This window comes from Dendrobates tinctorius, unplaced genomic scaffold (genome assembly GCF_039654945.1).
Source record: "Dendrobates tinctorius isolate UK_male_01 unplaced genomic scaffold, ASM3965494v1 ptg000011l, whole genome shotgun sequence".
Classification (NCBI taxonomy): Eukaryota; Metazoa; Chordata; class Amphibia; order Anura; family Dendrobatidae; genus Dendrobates; species Dendrobates tinctorius.
The window spans coordinates 49,231,345-49,252,326 of record NW_027361679.1 but is presented as its reverse complement, the minus strand read 5'-3'; the positions used below and the strand labels follow the sequence as shown (position 1 = coordinate 49,252,326).

At 43.5% G+C, this 20,982-nt stretch overlaps 1 protein-coding gene across 2 annotated transcripts; it reads right to left on the bottom strand.

The window, feature by feature from the left end:
• Window positions 1-560: 560 nt before the first annotated feature.
• LOC141047101 (C-X-C motif chemokine 10-like) lies at window positions 561-19,354 on the bottom strand. Of its 2 annotated transcripts, XM_073542068.1 has the most exons (5): window positions 19,202-19,354; window positions 18,619-18,756; window positions 16,492-16,624; window positions 10,899-10,979; window positions 561-3,728 (listed from the first exon to the last, which is right to left on the bottom strand). In XM_073542068.1, the coding sequence occupies exons 1-5, from the start codon at window positions 19,248-19,250 to the stop codon at window positions 3,674-3,676; spliced, it is 456 nt and encodes a 151-aa protein (XP_073398169.1). In that variant the 5' UTR covers window positions 19,251-19,354; the 3' UTR covers window positions 561-3,673. The 2 variants fall into 2 exon arrangements, with proteins under 2 accessions (XP_073398169.1, XP_073398173.1); XM_073542072.1 differs by lacking the exon at window positions 19,202-19,354 and having other exon boundaries at window positions 18,619-18,790.
• Window positions 19,355-20,982: the final 1,628 nt, after the last annotated feature.

Sequence of the window (20,982 nt, the reverse complement as noted above, 5' to 3'; positions counted from 1 at the left end):
GTGAGGCTTCACTTAATGCAAGTGTATTGAGGGAGGCCAGAAACAGTCTAGTTGGAATGTGGCCAGGAGTATACATATCGCATTCTTGTGGTCACATGACTGCCAGCTCCTTTCTCCAGCACTGGATAATCCTCACAGCATACAGTGCACACAATGTGAGGATTCACAGGTCTGCAGTTACATACAGTGACTGCAGACTTATAGCTAATGTCCAGACAAAGAACAAAAGGTATAGTCCTTTGTCTGGTCAAAGGTAAAGGACAGTTAGACATATTTGTGGTTATGCAAGTGAATATTAACAGAGCAGAACAAGGGATAGGGGGAGTGGGTGGTCGCCTAGAGTGAAATTAAAAGGGTCACAATTTATGGATTAAAATAAAAAAAAAACTATCTTTAAATGATTTCTAAGTAAAAAAAGGAAAGAAAATCCTGAAAGGCTTCCAAAGAGAAAGAGGAGAGTCCTGATTACCCCACCCTTATACAAGTATTGACAGCTGCGTCAGTCTGCATAGAGAAGATTGTACATGTATCTGTATGGCAAAAGAAAAAGAATCTCAAAGGGCAAGGAATATTTTCGTTTTATTCAGAATTACAGTCCAACAAATGAAATCAGTAACGTTTCGGTCAACAAGACATCCTTCAGACAGATTACAGAAAGTATACTGTGCGGAATTGCGCTATGCAGTATAGGGATATACTGCCGAGGAGATTTGAGCTGGCATCTTTGAGAGTTTCAGATTCTTTGTCTTTTTTGGATACATGGTGTGGTATCTTATCCGGGCACCGTGTCTTTATGCAGAATGACGTATATCCTAGCTATATATTTACCAGTAAGGGCACAGAAATAAGGACCCTCACATTTTCTCCTAGAAGTCTCATCAGAATTTACCATGCTGGAGCCCATTATCTCTCCCTCTGTTATGCCTTTCTCTTAATTACTTGACAGGTTCACTTTATAATTGAGTTATTCCTTCGTAAAGTTTGGGGTCGGGATTCATTTTAAACCTATGGTTGGGAACCAACAAAATTTGTCTTAACTTTAGGGTGGAGAACAGAGAGGCAAAGGATGGAACCATAACATTTTCCACAATCTAATTGTTATGAATGAGGCTCTTGGAAAAGAAAGGTCTTATTAGGAATTGTTCTTTATGTTTCATTGTTACATTCTAAATGCTTAGGCTCCTACAGAAAACAATGCCTGTGCCTGTCAACATTCTCACGTGTTTAAGTAAATATATTCTATCATTTTAGCAACAAAAACAGTACAGAGGGTGAAAGAAATAAGTACAACTTTATTGAGGTTACTCAAAGAGATGTAAAAATTTAACTTACAAATTAAAACTCTTTGAGACTACATTTAAGCTAAAATACTTTTGATTTTCATATACTTGTAAATAATATATGCATGTACAAATTTATTTTTATTTTTTTTATGTTTACTCATTTAGATAGTGCCATTAATTCCACAGCGCATTACAAACATTATTGGCACTATCCCCAATGGGGCTCACAATCTAGATTTCCTATCAGTATGTCTTTGGAGTGTGTGCAGAAACTGGAGAACCCAGAGGAAACCCATGGGGAGAACATACAAACTCCTTACAGATGTTGTCCTTGGTAGGATTTGAACCCAGGACCCCAGCGCTACAAGGCTGCAGTGCTATCCAAATCTCACTTACATTTCACAGTATGAACATCATAACTGCCGACCATTGGGATAGACAAGTACTTATCTGCAAACCTTGTATTAAGTCTGTGATCATATGAGTGTTATGGCTACAATAAGTAACAGAGCAAACTGGCATGATAGATCGAATACATTTTGGTGGATCAAATAAAAAAAATTGGATACATCAGTCGATCAATGTTTTCATTGATAAGAATTGTGCTGGAAATGAAATGTTTCAGAATATAGGAGAGGGGCAAACGTGCCTCCAGATGCGGTGTCCACGTTTGCCTCTCTCCTATATTCTGACAAGCTCATTACCTTAGATTATTCTCCTCATAACTGAAGAAAGTCACATTGACCGAAACGTCTTTTTTCGTGTACCACAATAAACCGCCTTGCAAATACCTTTAAGTTGAGTGCTAGGTTCATATTTGTTGCTTTAACGGTTTGGGAACCTAACCTTAGCACCATCTTGAGTTGTGCTCACAGTGTTCTTTCTATACGTACAGGAACATGGTCTAATAGTACCACATCCCCTGGGCAGGGAGGGGGGGGGAAGTATACACACATTACAGCATTGGATCACAAATTGTTTCTTTGAAGTAAAACATTGTTTAAAAACAAGCAGCAAATATTTTACCCCACAGAACGAATCAGTTGTGATCCCCTGCTGTCCTGTCTGTATACTCTATTGCTTCCTCCCCTGCCCAGGAGCTGTGGGATGATCAGACCATGTTCCTGCACAGTCAGACACAGCCATTACACAGTACACAGCAGGGGCACATTTATAAGATTATCTCAGCATAGGAACACTTTATTTAAACACATCCAATTGTGGAATTTATTATTATTCCAAGATCTATTGATTAAACTGAACTTTTGTTCGTGGGAAAACCACTTTAAACCCTCATACACATTAGATAGCTGTCAGATGAACTATCATTAGGCAAATTGCTCTCTCCCTCGATTCCTCCATACATAGGAATGCTCGGCTTGGTTGAGTGCTTGTTTGTTTTCCTTGATGACAAAAGTATCAGCTATTGGAAATCTAACATGCCGGGTCCTTCTTTCCCTAACATCATCTCAGCCTACCAACATTAGTATAATGGAGCCTTAAGTGCTAAAGCATACATTTAATAATTGTAAGATAACAAGTAAGAAAACTACTAATACTCAATAATTTTTAACTTGGCTATTAGTTTATCTGTGTCAGCACGGAATGACTGTTCATCTCAAGTTAAGGCGCTTGGTGCACCCTTGGCGATGTCAAACATTTAAGTGCACCTTCCCACCTAATTGTTTTCCTTCTATCGCCACCCTTTTTTGCATTGACAGCTCTGGTTTTATAGAGCTGGAGAAGAACAAAGATTGATGGAAAACAAGCAGGTCAGAAGATGCCCTTAAATGTTTTGCCACACCAAGAGTGCACTGAGCACCTTTACTTGGGTTGAACAGTCATTATGTGCTGAACGAGATCCTTTGTTAATGTTTGTTGTTCAAAAATAGATTTCTTTTAAAATAACCGATACAAAATCTTGCTTAAGAAAATTCTTCTCTGCTGTCTCTTAGCTAGGTGTCCATTAATGACTTTAATTTTTAAAAACTAAATGGGAAAGAGATAAAACTAAGCAATGTATATAGGGAGTGATCTGTCAGTCATAAGAATATTTATGACCGATGAATGATAAGCTCAGTGGACTTATAAATATTTCAAATAGTCTTTAAAGAAATGTCTGCATTTTTTTCTGATATTATTTATTATTGATCTGCTTATTTTACACTGGTCAATTACAATAATTCAAGAATAGCAAACTAAGGAGGATAATTGACCAGTGTGATCAAAATGAATCCTATAGCATTTCTCACCCATTTACCAAGGTATTATACATTACAATGCTTATGAAGCAACTGATGTATAACAGTAATTGTTCATTGTTCATGAAGATAAAGCAAAGGAAATATTTCTTGATTCTTGGCAATAATCACAAGATCACATAACATAGTTTATTCTTGTGTGCTCTGGAGCTTTGCTCGTCTCTCCTGGTTTTGCTTCTTTAATCTGCCAAAGGGATAACAGAAATAAACACTTGTCTTTAAGGCATAGATATTATATTACTTATAGACAAATAATATAAAATAATCCAGCCAAGTACAAAGTGATCTAATCTGTAACAAGATATACATTTCAGTCGCTCTTCCACCAGAGCCGTGGCTTCAAGGCCTTGGGCACCAATGCATAATGTATACCTACAATTCCACATTGGTAAGACTAGTGCTTTCTTGTGACATAGAAGTACACCCATATTTCCAGGACGTCCCCCTGACAGCACCATGGAGGACATCCTCCTCCTCCTTACAGGGACAGGAAAAGCACACGAGAGGTTAAAAGGTCCCGTCCCACCCCATTTCCCTCAGTGTTTTTCCTGTCCCTGCATGGAGGGACACACGAGAGAAAGCACTGCAGAGCTTACCGGAGGGCCCAGGGGAATCGGGCGGCCAGTCCAAACTTTCCCCCTGTCAAGACACCCAGGGCCGAATCTTCCCGGTGGGGAGTCCCTCTGCCCCAAAGGCTAGGAGCAGGACGACGCTCCTGGAGTGAGCCGCTCCTCCCGGTGGGAGGCTCTCTGCTCCAGCTGGTGGCCGCCATGGCAGGCGAAGGCCGGTTCCCCGCAGGCAGCTGGCCAGGCACCGGCATCACGAAGAGAGCGCCGTCAGCGGCGCAGGTGGGGATAGCGGCGGAAGCGGCTGGAGTGATTTCCCGCCTATCGCGAGAAGACGTGCATCACTTCCGGTGACGTCGCGCGCCGGGATTGAATCTCCGTGCGCGCTCCAGGAGCTCAGCGTCTCTCTGGTAGCGCAGACCGTGGCAAGGATGGATACAGAGGTTCCGGCGAATGGAGGGGTAAGTGCGCCTAGCGCAGACCTCCCTCCCCACAGCCACTCCCGCAGCCCAGGGCCTGACTACCCTATCTTAAATTAATAGGATAAGGGAACCCCAGCAGCCCCCCCGGCAGTGACTAAGGACCCTGCCAAGGCCGCATCCAAGTCGGACAGATGCCCTGTATGCAGGGTAAAGCTGACAGACACCTATGGTAAAACCCTCTGCGGACCCTGCACATCAAGGGTCATAAGAGACGAGCAGCCATCCCTCCTCTCCGAGATGAGATCCTTGATACGGGAGGAAGTCCAGGCCTCCAGAGTCGGCCTTGCACAGCAGCAGTTCCCCAGTTCAGGGCCAAGCCGCAAGCGTCCGAGGTGGGAGGCAGAGCTAGTGTCCGAAGCAAGCTCTATCGAGGGGTCAGAATTACGGGACTCGGATCTAGAGGAGGAAGGAGAGATCCCGGCAGACAGACAGGATCGAGGCAGGAAATACCTGCTCAGGCTAGAGGACACGGGCGAGTTGGTCCAGGCGGTGAGGAACACCATGCAGATTGAGGAAGTTCCTAAGCCACAGTCTAGACAGGACTTGATGTTTGGAGGACTGGTGGCTCGGACACAGACAGTGTTCCCCGTAAGTGAACACATCAAAACAATGGTCCTTGAGGAGTGGAAGGAGGCGGAACGCCGACTCACACTATCTCGTGACTTTAAAAGTCGACTGCCTTTTGATCCCGAGAAAACACGATCATGGGAGGAAGTGCCAAAGATCAATGTTCCTGTAGCCAAGGTCACCAAGAAGACCGCCATCCCGTTCGAGGACTCATCAAGTCTCTGGGACCCGATGGACAGGAAGGCGGACGTTTTATTCAAAAGGACATGGGAGACTTTGGCAGCCCTCATCAGGGCTAACATAGCAGCCACCTCGGTGGCCAGGTCTATGTTTCTGTGGATGGGGCAGTTGGAGGAAAACCTAACCCACAAGACCCCTAGATCTGAGATCCTAGCATCCCTTCCCCTCATGAAATCGGCCACGGCGTTCCTGTCGGATACGTCAGCCGAATCAGTAAGGTTTGCAGCCAGAAACAGCTCCCTTTCTAACGCAGCTAGAAGAGCGGTCTGGCTTAAATCCTGGTCAGGGGATAACACCTCTAAGGCGAAGCTAAGTTCCATCCCCTTCTCGGGCTTAAGGGTATTCAGACCAGCCTAGATAACATTTTTGAGCTGGTGTCCGACAAAAATAAAGGTTTCCCAGAAGAAAAACCTAAGCGGCCCAAGTCCTTTCGGAGAGGCCCCTCCTATAGGAGACAGGCCGACTTTAGGAGCCAAGCCAGGATCAACAGAGGCTCCTATAGGAGCTCCCACAGCCAAGGTGGGAGAAGCAAAGGCTCCCTTTTTGCGTCAACCTCCAGATCTAGGAGGCAATGACACCATAAGTATCGGGGGAAGACTTCGCCACTTCACAGTAAATTGGGCCCGAGTCACCCACAACCAATGGGTCCTCAGAACCATTGTGGGAGGTTACAGTATAGAACTCTACTCCCCTCCCCCTGACAGATACATTGCCCCCACCGTAGTCCCGGCGGACTCCGCCTTGTGGGCGGACATACAGGACATGATCAGTTCAGAAGTTATAGTACCGGTTCCTCTGACAGAAAGGGGAAAGGGACACTACTCCCTGTTCTCCATTGCCAAACCATCCGGCGAGGCCCAAACTATTATAAATTTAAAGCCTGTAAATGCCTGGGTCAGGTACAAGAGGTTCCGGATGAAATCAATTCGGTCCACAATACAGCTAATAGACAGGGACGTTGTCATGTGCACCCTCGTGCTTACTATCAGGTCCCTATCCATCCGTCATCCCAAAGCCTGCTAAGATTCGCAGTCAAATTACCAGCCCGGACCTGCCACTTCCAGTTCCAATGCCTTCCATTCAGGCTGGCGTCGGCTCCCCGAATCTTCACAAAGCTGGTAGCGGAGGTAGTGGCCTACCTGAGAAGCCAAGGAATCGTGATCATACCATACTTAGACGATTTCCTCCTGGTGGCAGGATCCGAAGAAGCGCTCATTCAAGACAGGAACCGGGCAATTAAAGTAATGGAGTTCCTCGGCTGGGTGATCAACTGACAGAAGTCAGACCTCATACCAGAGTGCAGGAAGGTCTTCCTCGGAGTTCTCTTAGACTCACAAGACAGGATATCCTTGCTACCAAAAGGAAGGCAGAAGACTATTCAAGACAGAGCCATGGACCTCTTGAAGCATCGTTCCTCCATAAGAGGCTCAATGGAGGTTCTGGGCTTAATGACTGCTTGCATTCCGTGCAGCAGATGGGCCCAGTTCCATTCGAGACCGTTACAAAAGGAGATCCTCGCAATATGGGACAGGAGTCAGGCTTCACTCGACAGACCCATAAGGCTGCCACGACTAGTGAAAAAATCACTATGTTGGTGGACACAGCCCAGGAATCTCCAGGTGGGCGTAATATGGACAACCTCTCCATACGTGGTACTCACCACAAATGCCAGTACGTGGGGATGGGGGGCCCATGTAAAAGGTAAAATCTTCCAGGGAAGATGGCCAGTAGACATCAGAAGCAGATCCTCCAACTTCAGGGAACTCTATGCGGTCTGGGAAACCCTGCGGCGGAACCGGGCGGTCCTGAAGAACCGACACGTCCGCGTTTCATCCGACAACGTAACAGCAGTGTCGTTCCTGAAGCACCAGAGAGGCCCCAGGCACCGACAGCTCCAGGCCCTAGCAGGAAGAATATTCACCTGGGCAGAGGGAACAGTCCTCTCAGTAATGGCAGTCCACCTAGAGGGTTCCCAGAACGTAGTAGCGGACTACCTAAGCAGACAGCAGGTCTGCCCGACAGAGTGGGAACTGAACGAAAAGATGTTTCTTCAACTGTGTCAGCGTTGGGGGACCCCCAGTATAGACCTGTTTGCAAGCCAAAAAAACTCAAAGGTCTCCAGATTCTACTCCTTTTAACCCGGCGGACCACCCGGAAGGTGTAGACGCCCAGAGCCAGGCCTGGGAAGAACCCCTCTCTTACACGTTCCCACCACTAGTGCTCATACCAGCGGTACTCAAGAAAATCTGCGAGGACTGGGAAAAGGTGATAATGGTCGTTCCATACTGGCCAAAGAGGAGCTGGTTTCCCCTACTGGGGGCCATGGCAGTGGAAAAGCCAGTCGAGCTACCTCTGAAGAAAGACGTCATCAGCCATCAGCCGATCAGCCATCCGAATCCAGCAAGACTCGATCTCTCTGCTTGGATCCTGAAAGGGACATCCTGAAGGCAAAAGGCTTATCAGATTAGGTCATATCTACCCTACAGGCCAGCAGGAAACCGGTTACGTCCGCAATATACCGGAAGATATGGAAGAGATTGTCTGAACGGTGGCAGGTCCGATCTCCTGGCGGGTACCCCTGACCTCCCTAGTATCTTAAACTTTCTACAATCCGGGTTTAATAAAGGTCTTAAGCCCAGCACTTTAAAGGTCCAAATTTCGGCCTTAAGCTCCTTCTTTGATTACCCGTTAGCTTCTCACCCTTGGGTAGCAAGATTTACAAAGGCCACGCAACGTCTTCGCCACACGATTAGGCAACTCACCCCGCCTTGGGTCCTTGGCCTGGTACTCAGGTTCCTATGTAGGGATCCTTATGACCATTTCAACTCTCACTTACAGAATGGTCTTCCTTGTAGCCATTACCACGGCCAAGAGAATAGGGGAAATCCAGGCCCTGTCCACCAGAGACCCGTATCTCCAGATCAGAGAAGATCGTATAATCTTGAGATTAGATCCGGCATTTATTCCAAAGGTAGCCTCTTGCCAAAATATAAACCAGGAGATAGTATTACCATCCTTCTGTGACAACCCCCGTAATGAAAAGGAACAGCGTCTTCACTCACTGGATGTGAGACGCGCGGTTATAGTCTATTTGGAGGCCATCAGCAGCTGGCGTATTGACCCAAATCTGTTCGTCCTTTTTGGGGGTAAAAACAAGGGGAAAAAAGCCGCTAAGGCAACCATCGCAAGATGGATTACTTCAGTAATCTCAGACGCCTACCAAGCTGAAGGCGCCAACCCGCCAGATACTATAAAGGCCCACTCTACAAGGGCAGTATCGGCCTCGTGGAACGAACGGGCGGGCACCTCGGTTGACCAAATCTGTAGATCAGCAACCTGGGCCAGACTTAATACATTCTGCAAGCACTACAAGCTTGATGTGCTAGCTGGTCAACAGACCGCATTTGGGAGAAAGGTTCTCCAGGTGGTAATCCCACCCTGAGGAAGTGCTTTGGTACTCTCCATGGTGCTGTCAGGGGGACGTCCTGGAAAATAGGTATTAGACCTACTAGTAATGATGTTTCCAGGAGTCCATCCTGACAGCATGGGTAGTTCCCTCCCTGTTTATCTTATGTCAGATGCTGTAATATGATTGTATCATTAAAGTGTTACTTACATTATCCACGCTGTGGTACTAGTTAAATCACTGAGGGAAATGGGGTGGGACGGGACCTTTTAACCTCTCGTATGCTTTTCCTGTCCCTGTAAGGAGGAGGAGGACATCCTCCATGGTGCTGTCAGGATGGACTCCTGGAAACATCATTACCGGTAGGTCTAATACCTATTTTTCCACACTCTCGAGCATAGAGCATAGAGACAAATATGTTAGCATTGTAGCTCGCAGTATTGGGAACCTCGGTTTAGAATTAGTTAAAAAGACTTGTGTTCTTATTCTCCCTGTGTTTGAGTGATTTATTAATTGGTGTTAGCGTGCGTCTAAAATACAAAAATTAAAATATAGACTATGCTGTGGAGTCATGTTCACTGATATTCAAGCAAACATTTCTAAAAAATTGAAAATAGTAGTTTACTGTTACATCATGCTGTGTGTTATGTAGATAAAATCACCTTCACAGTACAAGTATATGGAAAGGGTAACCATTTTTTCAAGTAACTTTTCAGAATACGCTGTAGTGTGTGTACATGAGAAATAAGACTATTTCTGGCCCTTATATATCTTGTATTCTGCATTTTCACCAATTCTCCCCTCTGCAAACTCTAGCTCTACATTGTCAATTGACTCTGAGCTGGTGGGAGAAAGTTTCTTATAATCACCTGTACTATTTATTTATGCAATTTTTGTTGAAAATACAGATCTATTTTAACTATTACAAGGTATTGCCCAGAACACAATGGTTCACCTTGCCGGACACATTTGTCTTCTGGTACCTAGTTATATGCTGTTTATATAAGCTACAGGGTATTATTCATATATGTTATAGCAAAACCTCCAATTTTTATTATATCAAATGTTTGTTAATACCAGTGGAATATTTGCAATGAACGTTCAATAGAGATAGTAAAATCAGTTTGTAGGATTTTGGTCCATTGGCCAGGTCAGTAATATGCGACCACTGGATGAGAGGCCTGTAAATTTCTTAACCTCCCAGCATTCCCGGCTCTTCTTTTGATTAGCCAAGCTGGTATGACATCATCATTGCGGCATTATACACACACACTGTCATGATCCAGTCCAGAGTTTGGTTTCTGCTGTCTCCTCTCTGGACTGGTTATGTGAGGGTAAACCCCTCCGCCTCGTTCTGGAGCTGGCTGGGTTATTTCAGTCCTCTGCAGCCTGCGGGCCAGCGTCAGCTATACTGCAAGCTTCCAAGCTAGTGCCTCTGACCTGTACTCCTTTAGTGTTCCTTCTGCCCCTGATTACCTGAACTTGTATATGACTCAGCTTGATCTCTAGACTCTGCTTCTGGTTTTTCTGTTTCTGATACCACGCTTCCCGACTTGCTTTTGACCCTCTGGCTTGTACTCTAACAACGTCTCACGTCTTACGTTTCTGATACCACGTTCCCGGTAGGTCCTAACTTCTTGCTCGTCCCTGACTATGCACTTGCTGTCTCCCTTGATACTTCTGCTCCTGACAGTTGCTGACTTCAGCTAGACTGACCACTAGTTACCTGTGACACCTGTGCTGCTGCTCTGTGTTACTACACTGTGTGTGTGTGCAACCTCTCTTCCCTCTTCAGCACCCCCTGATGGAGGTTGTGCTGTACTGCAATGCAGCAGCACATTACACACAATATAACATCAGCCTGGCTTATTAAAAGAAGAATCAGGAATGCCAAAGGTAAGAAGATTCACCAGCCTCCTGTACAGTGGTCCCAGATTACTAATCTGGCCGATGGACTTGAGTCCTGAGAATATATTCTCCCATCTCTAATGCTCTATCATGACTCGTTGTATGTGTTGTAGATTTATGTTAACATCTGTAAAACTGCCAGTAGAGGTTTATTCTAAAACGGGCATTAAAATCCATCTACTTACTGCATTAGACGAGGCAGCATGTTTTTAAACCACTTTGCTTCTGCATCAATGCATACAAATTGATCAGCCTTTGTTGTTACTCTAGAAGAGAATTATATAGCATTAATCACAGCACAATGCTTGGACTTGGTGGCGGCTCTCCCAACCCAAGCATGACAGCTGCATAGAAATACATGTGCTCTGGTTGGGACGAGTTATAGGGACATCTGACTCTTCCCTTAATAGCGTTATTTAGAAAAAATAAAGAAGCAATTTAAAATATATATATAATATATATAGATAGATATCCTAAATTCTCTCTTGTAAAGACATTAGAGCTACCTGTATGAACTTTAGATTTACAACCAAAAATGAATCCAAGGACCCTCACATAAGTTTACTTTCCAATGAGACCCACGAACATTAAGTTATGTCTCTGCTTAACCCCATCACGAGCTTGGATGTACAGTTACATCCAAGCTTATGCCCCTACCTTTGATTCAGGCTTCGGCGCTGAACCCGCTTCTTTCCCTGCACATGACAGCTGATCTGATCAGCTATGATATGCCTCTAACAGCCATGGTGGTTGATAGCCAGTTAAATAGCACTGTCAATCACTGACAGAGGCATGAAATGCGCGCCGTTTGGAGGTGCGTCACAACCCAAGTCCCCTGTCACGGGATTGCGGGGCGCCGATGGGTTGTCATGACAGCCAGGAGTCTGCAGAAGACCCTTCTGACTGTCCTTGCTAATCTACAGTCATGGCCAAAAGAATGACACAAATATTATATTTTCACATGATCTGCTGGCCTCTGGTTTTTATGTGTGTTTGTCAGATATTTTTATCACATACAGAAATATAATTGCAATCATATTATGACTAGCAAAAGGTTATATTGACAGTTAGAATGAGTTAATGCAGCAAGTCAATATTTGCAGTGTTGACCCTTCTTTTTCAGGACCTCAGCAATTCTCCCTGGCATGCTCTCAATCAACTTCTGGATCAAATCCTGACTGATAGCAGTTCATTCTTGCAAAATCAATGCTTTTATTTTGTCTGAATTTGAAGGTTTTTGTTTGTCCATCCGTCTCTTGATGATTGACCACAAGTTCTCAATGGGATTAAGATCTGGGGAGTTTCCAGGCCATGGTCCCAAAATCTCTGTTTTGTTCCCTGAGCCATTTAGTTATCACCTTTGCTTTATGGCAAGGTGCTCCATCATGTTGAAAAAGGCATTGTTGATCGCCAAACTGCTCTTGGAGGACATTCTGATACCATTCTTTATTCATGGCTGTGTTTTTAGGCAAGACTGAGAGAGAGCCCATTCCCTTGGCTGAGAAGCAACCCCACACATGAATGGTTTCAGGATGCTTGACAGTTGGCATGAGACAAGACTGGTGGTAGCGCTCACCTGGTCTTCTCCAAATAAGCCGTTTTCCAGATGTCCCAAACAATCGAAAAGGGGATTCATCAGAGAAAATGACTTTACCCCAGTCCTCAGCAGTCCACTCCCTGTACCTCTTGCAGAATATCAATCTGTCCATGATGTTTTTCCTGGAGTGAAGTGGCTTCTTTGCTGCCCTCCTTGAGACCTGGCCTTGCTCCAAGAGTCTCCGCCTCACAGTGCGTGCAGATGCACTCACACCTGCCTGCTGCCATTCCTGAGCAAGCTCTGCACTGCTGGTAGCCCGATCCCGCAGCTGAAACACTTTTAAGAGACGGTCCTGGCGCTTGCTGGTCTTTCTTGGGCGCCCTGGAGCCTTTTTGGCAACAAGGGAACCTCTCTCCTTGAAGTTCTTGATGATGCGATAGATTGTTGACTGAGGTGCAATCTTTCTAGCTGCGATACTCTTCCCTGTTAGGCCATTTTTGTGCAGTGCAATGATGACTGCACGTGTTTCTTTAGAGATAACCATGGTTAACAGAAGAGAAACAATGATGCCAAGCACCAGCCTCCTTTTAAAGTGTCCAGTGGTGTCATTCTTACAGTTGTGGCCAAAAGTATTGACACCCCTGCAATTCTGTCAGATAATACTCAGTTTCTTCCTGAAAATGATTGCAAACACAAATTCTTTGGTATTATTATCTTCATTTAATTTGTCTTAAATGAAAAACACAAAAGAGAATGAAGCAAAAAGCAAAACATTGATCATTTCACAAAAAACTCCAAAAATGGGCCAGACAAAAGTATTGGCACCCTCAGTCTAATACTTGGTTGCACAACCTTTAGCCAAAATAACTGTGACCAACCGCTTCCGGTAACCCTCAATGAGTTTCTTACAATGCTCTGCTGGAATTTTAGACCATTCTTCTTTGGCAAACTGCTCCAGGTCCCTGATATTTGAAGGGTGCCTTCTCCAAACTGCCATTTTTAGATCTCTCCACAGGTGTTCTATGGGATTCAGGTCTGGACTCATTGCTGGCCACCTTAGAAGTCTCCAGTGCTTTCTCTCAAACCATTTTCTAGTGCTTTTTGAAGTGTGTTTTGGGTCATTGTCCTGCTGGAAGACCCATGACCTCTGAGGGAGACCCAGCTTTCTCACACTGGGCCCTACATTATGCTGCAAAATTTGTTGGTAGTCTTCTGACTTCATAATGCCATGCACACGGTCAAGCCGTCCAGTGCCAGAGGCAGCAAAGCAACCCCAAAACATTAGGGAACCTCTGCCATGTTTGACTGTAGGGACCGTGTTCTTTTCTTTGAATGCCTCTTTTTTTCTCCTGTAAACTCTGTTTTGACGCCTTTGCCCAAAAAGCTCTACTTTTGTCTCATCTGACCAGAGAACATTCTTCCAAAACGTTTTAGGCTTTTTCAGGTAAGTTTTGGCAAACTCCAGCCTGGCTTTTTTATGTCTAGGGGTAAGAAGTGGGGTCTTCCTGGGTCTCCTACCATACAGTCCCTTTTCATTCAGACGCCGACGGATAGTACGGGTTGACACTGTTGTACCCTCGGACTGCAGGGCAGCTTGAACTTGTTTGGATGTTAGTCGAGGTTCTTTATGCAACATCCGCACAATCTTGCATTGAAATCTCTTGTCAATTTTTCTTTTCCGTCCACATCTAGGGAGGTTAGCCACAGTGCCATGGGCTTTAAACTTCTTGATGACACTGCACACAGTAGACACAGGAACATTCAGGTCTTTGGAGATGGACTTGTAGCCTTGAGATTGCTCATGCTTCCTCACAATTTGGTTTCTCAAGTCCTCAGACAGTTCTTTGGTCTTCTTTCTTTTCTCCATGCTCAATGTGGTACACACAAGGACACAGGACAGAGGTTGAGTCAACTTTAATCCATGTCAACTGGCTGCAAGTGTGATTTAGTTATTGCCAACACCTGTTAGGTGCCACAGGTAAGTTACAGGTGCTGTTAATTACACAAATTAGAGAAGCATCACATGATTTTTTGAACAGTGCCAATACTTTTGTCCACCCTCTATTTTATGTTTGGTGTGGAATTATATCCAATTTGGCTTTAGGACAATTCTTTTTGTGTTTTTTTAATTTAAGACAAATTAAATGAACATAATAATACCAAAGAATTTGTGTTTGAAATCATTTTCAGGAAGAAACTGAGTATTATCTGACAGAATTGTAGGGGTGTCAATACTTTTGGCCACAACTGTACTTAATCATGACAGATTGATCTCCAGCCCTGTCCTCATCAACACCCACACCTGTGTTAATGGAGCAATCACTGAAACGATGTTAGCTGGTCCTTTTAAGGCAGGGCTGCAATGATGTTGAAATGTGTTTTGGGGGATAAAGTTAATTTTCTAGGCAAATATTGACTTTGCAAGTAATTGCTGTTAAGCTGATCACTCTTTATAACATTCTGGAGTATATGCAAATTGCCATTAGAAAAAATGAAGCCGTAGACTTTGTAAAAATTAATATTTGTGTCATTCTCAAAACTTTTGGCCATGACTGTACTATGAACACTGTGATTTCTGAAGCACTGCTATGTGTAGCACAAGTAATTGGATGATCGCAGCTATTGAAGCCAGTAAAAACATTTTTTTTTTAAAAAGAAAAGTTTTAAAAAATATAACAAAACACAAAAGTTGAAATCCTCTTTTTTGGCCAAATGAAAATAAATCAATTAAAAAAATACTCATATTTGGTATCGCCGAGTTCAGAAACGGAATAACAAGGAAACATTTTTTTCTAGAATTACGATTTTTTGGTCCACAGCAACATTGCAATAAAATGTGATAACAGGTGGTCAAAACTTCGAATCTACTCCAAAATGTTATCAATATAAACGATAGCCTTGGGCTCAAAAATAAGCCCTCATCCAGCCCCCCATATCGTGGAAAATGGAGACGCTAAGGGTCTCAGAAAATGGTGACCTGAGCAAATTTTTCTTTTCTTACAAATTTCATTTTTTTTTTCAACCACTTAAATAAAAAAGAACCTATACATGCTTGATGTGTGTGGTATCTTCAAACTCGAACTGATCTGGAGAATCATATTGCCAGGTCAATTTTTAGTATTTAGTAAACATGGAATCTGCACTTTTTTTGCAATTTCAGCGAACTTGGATTTTTGTTCCCAGTTTTCCAGTGTGCTCCAAAGGAAAATCAATGGTGTCATTCAAAATTAGAACTCCTCTCACAAAACTAAAAGCCCTCACATGGCCATATTGATGGAAAAATAAAAAATGTATGGCACTGGGAAGAAGGGGTGCAAGTAATGAAAGCACAAAAATGAAAATTGCAAGGCCATGTACATCAAGCCTGAGGCTCCCTCCCCATATTGCTGCCAGCATGTGGCTAAAAGCCAGTCCTATGAGGTGTAGATTGGGTTTTCAAATAAAGTGCTAAGTGGCTGCGCTATTTTTCCGGCAATACCACAATCTTCCCCGTAAAACTGTGTGGACATTACCATGATAGTTAAAGGGAATCTATCAGCAGGTTTTTGCTAGGGAATCTGATAGCAACATAATGTAGAAACTTACAGTAGAGCCTGATTCCCAGGGATGTATCAATTACTGCATTTTGTGTAGTTGTTATAGAATCCATGTTTTGTCTGATGTTGATGTAGCAGAGCTCAGACTTCTGAGCTGTGTATAACTCCGCAATAAACCCCTGACTTGCAGCTTCCTGTGCATACGGATAATTGTCAGCAAGCTGCCAGTCAGTGGTGGGGTTACACAGATTAGCCTGACTAGCCTGCACAAGAGACCTAGTCCTCTAGTGATAATCTCCTGCTGATAAAACACTGATTGTATAGAAACTACAGCACGCAGCCTAATAAGTGACACATCCCTGGAATCAGGATCTGCTCCTACATTTTGCTGCTGTTGGGTTACATAGCAACACATGCTGACAAATTCCTTTTAACATTTTTAGTTTCACAGATAGAGCTGTGGTATAACCAACCTGTGTGGCCAATTTACACTGATTAACTACACCACACACCGAATGGGGCTGCAGTTTTGGGCCATGTGGCTGTTGCAGCATGGGTAATATCCTTATTCTATTTTATATACCAAATTACTATATACTGCCACATTGCCCCTCTGCTGAGAAGACTTTTCCAACTTCATTTCTAATATTATCAATAATATATTTCCATATATTTAATCTATAAAACCATAGCTTCTATACTTACACAATTTCGATATTTGGACAATAAACACGTAAAGGTATAATTTCAATCTTCTTAATCAAATGCTTTGGTATAGCATCCGTTGTCACTTTCAGACACCGACATCTCCCACCTGGCACTCTATCTAACTGTGAACCTGAAATCACACAAGTGATGTGAAATCTGAATTAAAAAACTAACAAATCACATATACACTGTTAAAGGGTGAATGTTACACACGGAAAACTGGTACATGACCTATAACAGTCTGAAAAATCCCATAATGATTGTAGGGTAGTAAGAGGTGTGAGTCTACAATCAGAATTTCATACAGTATTTTATATAAGACATAATTGGACAACTGATGATGCTTCATTTTTATACTTGCATGTATCGATCAAGTCGGATATTGATTGTTTCGGACAACTGTGCAACTTTTTGGTGCTCCAATCGATGATACCTATAAAATTCTTTGGAACTTGAACTGAATAACTTTCTTACCACAGGTAAAAGTCGTCACACTCTGTTAGGCTAGTTTCAAATTAGCGTTTTTTAGCGCTGCGCTTCGTGCACAATAGAAACTCAAGCAAAAAACGCATCATGCGTTTTGCATGCGTTTGTATTTTTTAGGCGCATGCGTTTTAACCAGTTCGTAGCCATGTTAACTCTTAAAACGCATGCGATTTTAAACGCAGGCGTGCGCATGTCCATGCACACGCCTGCGTTCCATAGACTGCAATGTGTTATTTTTGCGCATTCCGTGTGCTAGCGTGCGCATGCGTTTTTTACGGCGTTGGACAGACCCAAAAATGCAACAGGTTGCGTCGGGTGCGCCTAGGCGCACACTACAAAAAAACCGCATGCACATGAAAACACATACGTGCGCGTGCAAACGCTAGACCATGCGCCCGTCATGTTAAACATAGGGGTGCATGGCGCATGCGCATGGACGTGCACGATGCACTGCGCCAAAAAACGCTAATGTGAAACCAGCCTTATCTTGACACTTTTCAAAATTGTCAAAAAGAGATGTCAAAAACCCCAAAAATTTGGCATTCACCAATTTTGCTTTCTGTGTAGACAGGAAAGGTGAATGCGCTTTATTGCTGCGAATTTAATGGAAATCTTGTAGATTATCACAGTCTCCAGGTGATACCTTACCCACTATACCAGGGAATAGAGAGGACATGTTTTTAGAGCTTTATGTGTGTGAATAGTCTTTCTATGTTGTGTTATCTTGGCTTGAGAAAGTACAATAAAGCTGACATTAATGAGATGACCTTACTCATACTGTACCAACCTATGCAGCAAAGCTGACGAGTACTATCACCAATCTCCAGAATGAAGGTCCCAGTCCCCTTTGTCAATGGAGAGGTGATTTGCATGCTTAACTACTGCTCCATTTACTTATATGTGACTGATGGAACAATTGTCTGTGTAAGGGCTCATCTGCGTTAAAAACGGACAAGTGTAATCCAGTAAAAAAATTGGATTGCACACTGACTAATGTTATTTAATGATTCAGTGCTCATCTGCTATTTTTTTTCTCAGCTCAGATCACACTGCTGTGAGTGGCCGCGTATATCGGACGAGACTCGCCAATGCAAATCAATGGGTGCATGAAAAAAAATCACAAGTTAGAAAGTTCTCACTCAGTGATCGGTGACTTAAGGCCGGGGTCACACTATCGTACAATACGGCCAAGTGCTGTGCGCTAAAACACCGCATAGCACTCGGCCCAGTGTTAGGGGCAATCATGATCAGCGTAATTTTTTTCCGGTGTATTCGCCGTGCGTAAGAAATCGATTGGCACAGAGACTCGGCGGAGTTATTGGAGTGTTGGTCAATCCTGTACTCCGCTGCTCCATTCACACTGTGTATTTTACATCAAATGTTCTCAGGATTGTGGGAGTTACAACAGTTAGATCACTAGAGATTATACTTTACCCACCTATCCCATGGAAAGGTTATTCATGTATTTAATAGGAAAAACACTTTAAAAGTAAGAGACTGAAACTGTATATAACATAGAATGTATGATAAGAAATGCAATAAGAAACACATCGGTTTCTGACAACATGCTTTCTGAAATGTGAAATGATTTGTTATAGACTTTCTGTAAAACTATAGAAAATACAATAATCTACTCACCAACTACTTGATGAACCCAGAACTGCAGTCCCAGCAGGCAAACTACAGCTAACAACTTTGCTGTCATTTTCCAATCTGCAGTAACTACAGCAACTTTCGTCAGCTCTTCTGCTCTGTGACCATTCTCCACAGTAGACCCTAGTTTTATTTCCCAAAAGGAGGAAGTCTGCATGAAAACTTTTCACTTTCCAAAATTGCAAATCCAGCATCCCAATTCAATAAAAAGGAAATCAAATTACAACATAGCACTGAAAAAACCCACACTGTTATAACTTGGGAGAATGGGGTGACAGTATTTGTCCAAACTATTGAGTGTTATTCATTCTCCCAACTTTCAAAGAAGAGAAAGAGGAACGAATTATACAGCATGCATAGCTCACCAAAGCAAAATTTTGTGCACATCCATAACCACACACCGCCAAGTAAGAGGGGCAATTAAGTTTTAAATGGAATCTGTCACCCCATTTTTGCTCTATGAGCTGCGGCCACCGCCATCAGGAGCTTATCTACAGCATTCTGTAATTCTGTAGATAAGCCCCGATGTAACCTGAAAAATAAGAAAAACAGGATAGATTATACTCACCAGAGGACGCTGTCGGGTGCGTTGGGTGTCGCGGTCCGGCGCCTCCCATCTTCTAGCGATGACGTCCTCCTTTCCACCGGGAAAGGTCAGAGAGGGCCTGCGCACTGCAGTACTCTGCTCTGCCCTCAACAGGACAGATAAAGTACGCTTGCACAGGAGCCGCTGCAGAAGTAAGGAGGAGGACGTCATCGCTAGAAGATGGGAGGCGCCGGACCGGACTGCGACACCCATCGGACCGGACCCCAGGTGAGTATAATCAAACTCGTTTTTCTTCTCTTTCAGGTTACATCGGGGGGCTTGTCTACAGCATTACAGAATGCTGTAAATAAGCCCCTGATGGCGGTGGCCGCAGCTCATAGAGCAAAAATGGGGTGACAGATTCCCTTTAATTGACATCAAGGACAAAAAAAAAAACAAACAGTTTGGTGACCCACTTACCCTCTGAGGCTAATTTTTAGACAAGATGAAGTGGCCATGTCACAGTCCTAGTGAGGTTGCGACCTAATTTTTTTTTTTATTGACTGTTAACTAGTCACAGAAAAAAATATATCTTTGTGCCTTGTTAGCAGAGAGAAAAATATTAAAATTTGAGAGTCCTCGGTGGTTGATACCTTTTTAATGGCTAATTGAAAAGATGGTAAGAAATAGCAAGCTTTTGAGATTACGTAGGTCTCTGAGCCTGATGAGACCTGAATAGTCTGGAAAGCTTGCTAGTAGAGATGAGCGAACCCGAAATGCAAAGCTTGGGGTTCGTACCGGACTTCTCCCGGAAGTCAATTTTAGTGTTGAGAGTGCTCGAGTGATCTCAGAGTATTTGGATGTGCTCGGAGATTTAGTTTCTGTCTCAGCAGCTGCATGATTTGCAGCTACTAGACAGCCTGAATACATGTGGGGATTTCTTAACAAACAGGCAATCACCACGAGTATTCAGGCTGGCTAGCAGCAGAAAATCATGCAGCTACGGCGACAGAAACTAAATCTCCGAGCACATCCAATTACTCGGAGATCACCTGAGCATGCTCGGGAAATCTCAAGTAGCGAGTATACTCGCTCATCACTAGATGTTAGCATCATTCCATTTGCGGTGTTACTACTATAACTAATTTGCCCATTTTCATCCAACACCTGTCATTTTATCAAATCAGTTGAACTCTAGCAGCTGCCCATATCATGGATAGCTGCTGTTTTAAAAAGGTGAACTCTAGCACCTCAGGCAGTCACTAGAAAAGGCAAAGTCACAAAGCAAAATTTTCAAGGCAAACATTTAGTACAGGAAAAAATTTGCACCAAGATTTTGCGCAGGTAACATATGTATTTTGCTTTGGATTCACTGAGTAATTTACCTCGGCTTCACAGAGAGGTTTGAAATCAGCAGTGAAAGAGAAATTGCCGTGATTTGGACTTAAAAATCTGCACTTCATGTCGATTTTGATGAAAAAAAAAAATCTGCAAAATATGTAGGATGTGAATAAGATCTGTAAAATCTAAGGCTAGTTTCACATTAGCGTTTTTTAGCGCTGCGCTTCCTGCGCAATAGAAACGCATGGAAAAAAAGCATCATGCATTTTGCATGCGTTTGCGTTTTTTAGGTGCATGCATTTTAATAAGTTTCTAGCCGTGTTAACTCTTAAAACGCATGCGATTTCAAACGCAGGCGTCATGTCCATGCGCACGCTTGCGCTCCCATAGACTGTAATGTGTTATTTTTGCACACTCCGTGCGCATGCGTTATTTTACGCCGTTGGACGGACCCAAAAATGCACCAGGTTGCGTCGGGTGCG

Bases quoted from the DNA above. Each gene is read 5' to 3' on its own strand.
- LOC141047101 (XM_073542068.1), bottom strand. From the start codon at position 19,250: ATGGGAGGCGCCGGACCGCGACACCCAACGCACCCGACAGCGTCCTCT. The intron at 18,757-19,201 runs GTGAGTATAATC...AAATAAAACTAG, and splicing joins GCACCCGACAGCGTCCTCTG to GGTCTACTGTGGAGAATGGT. The intron at 10,980-16,491 runs GTAAGTATAGAA...ATTCTCTTCTAG, and splicing joins TGTCCAAATATCGAAATTGT to AGTAACAACAAAGGCTGATC.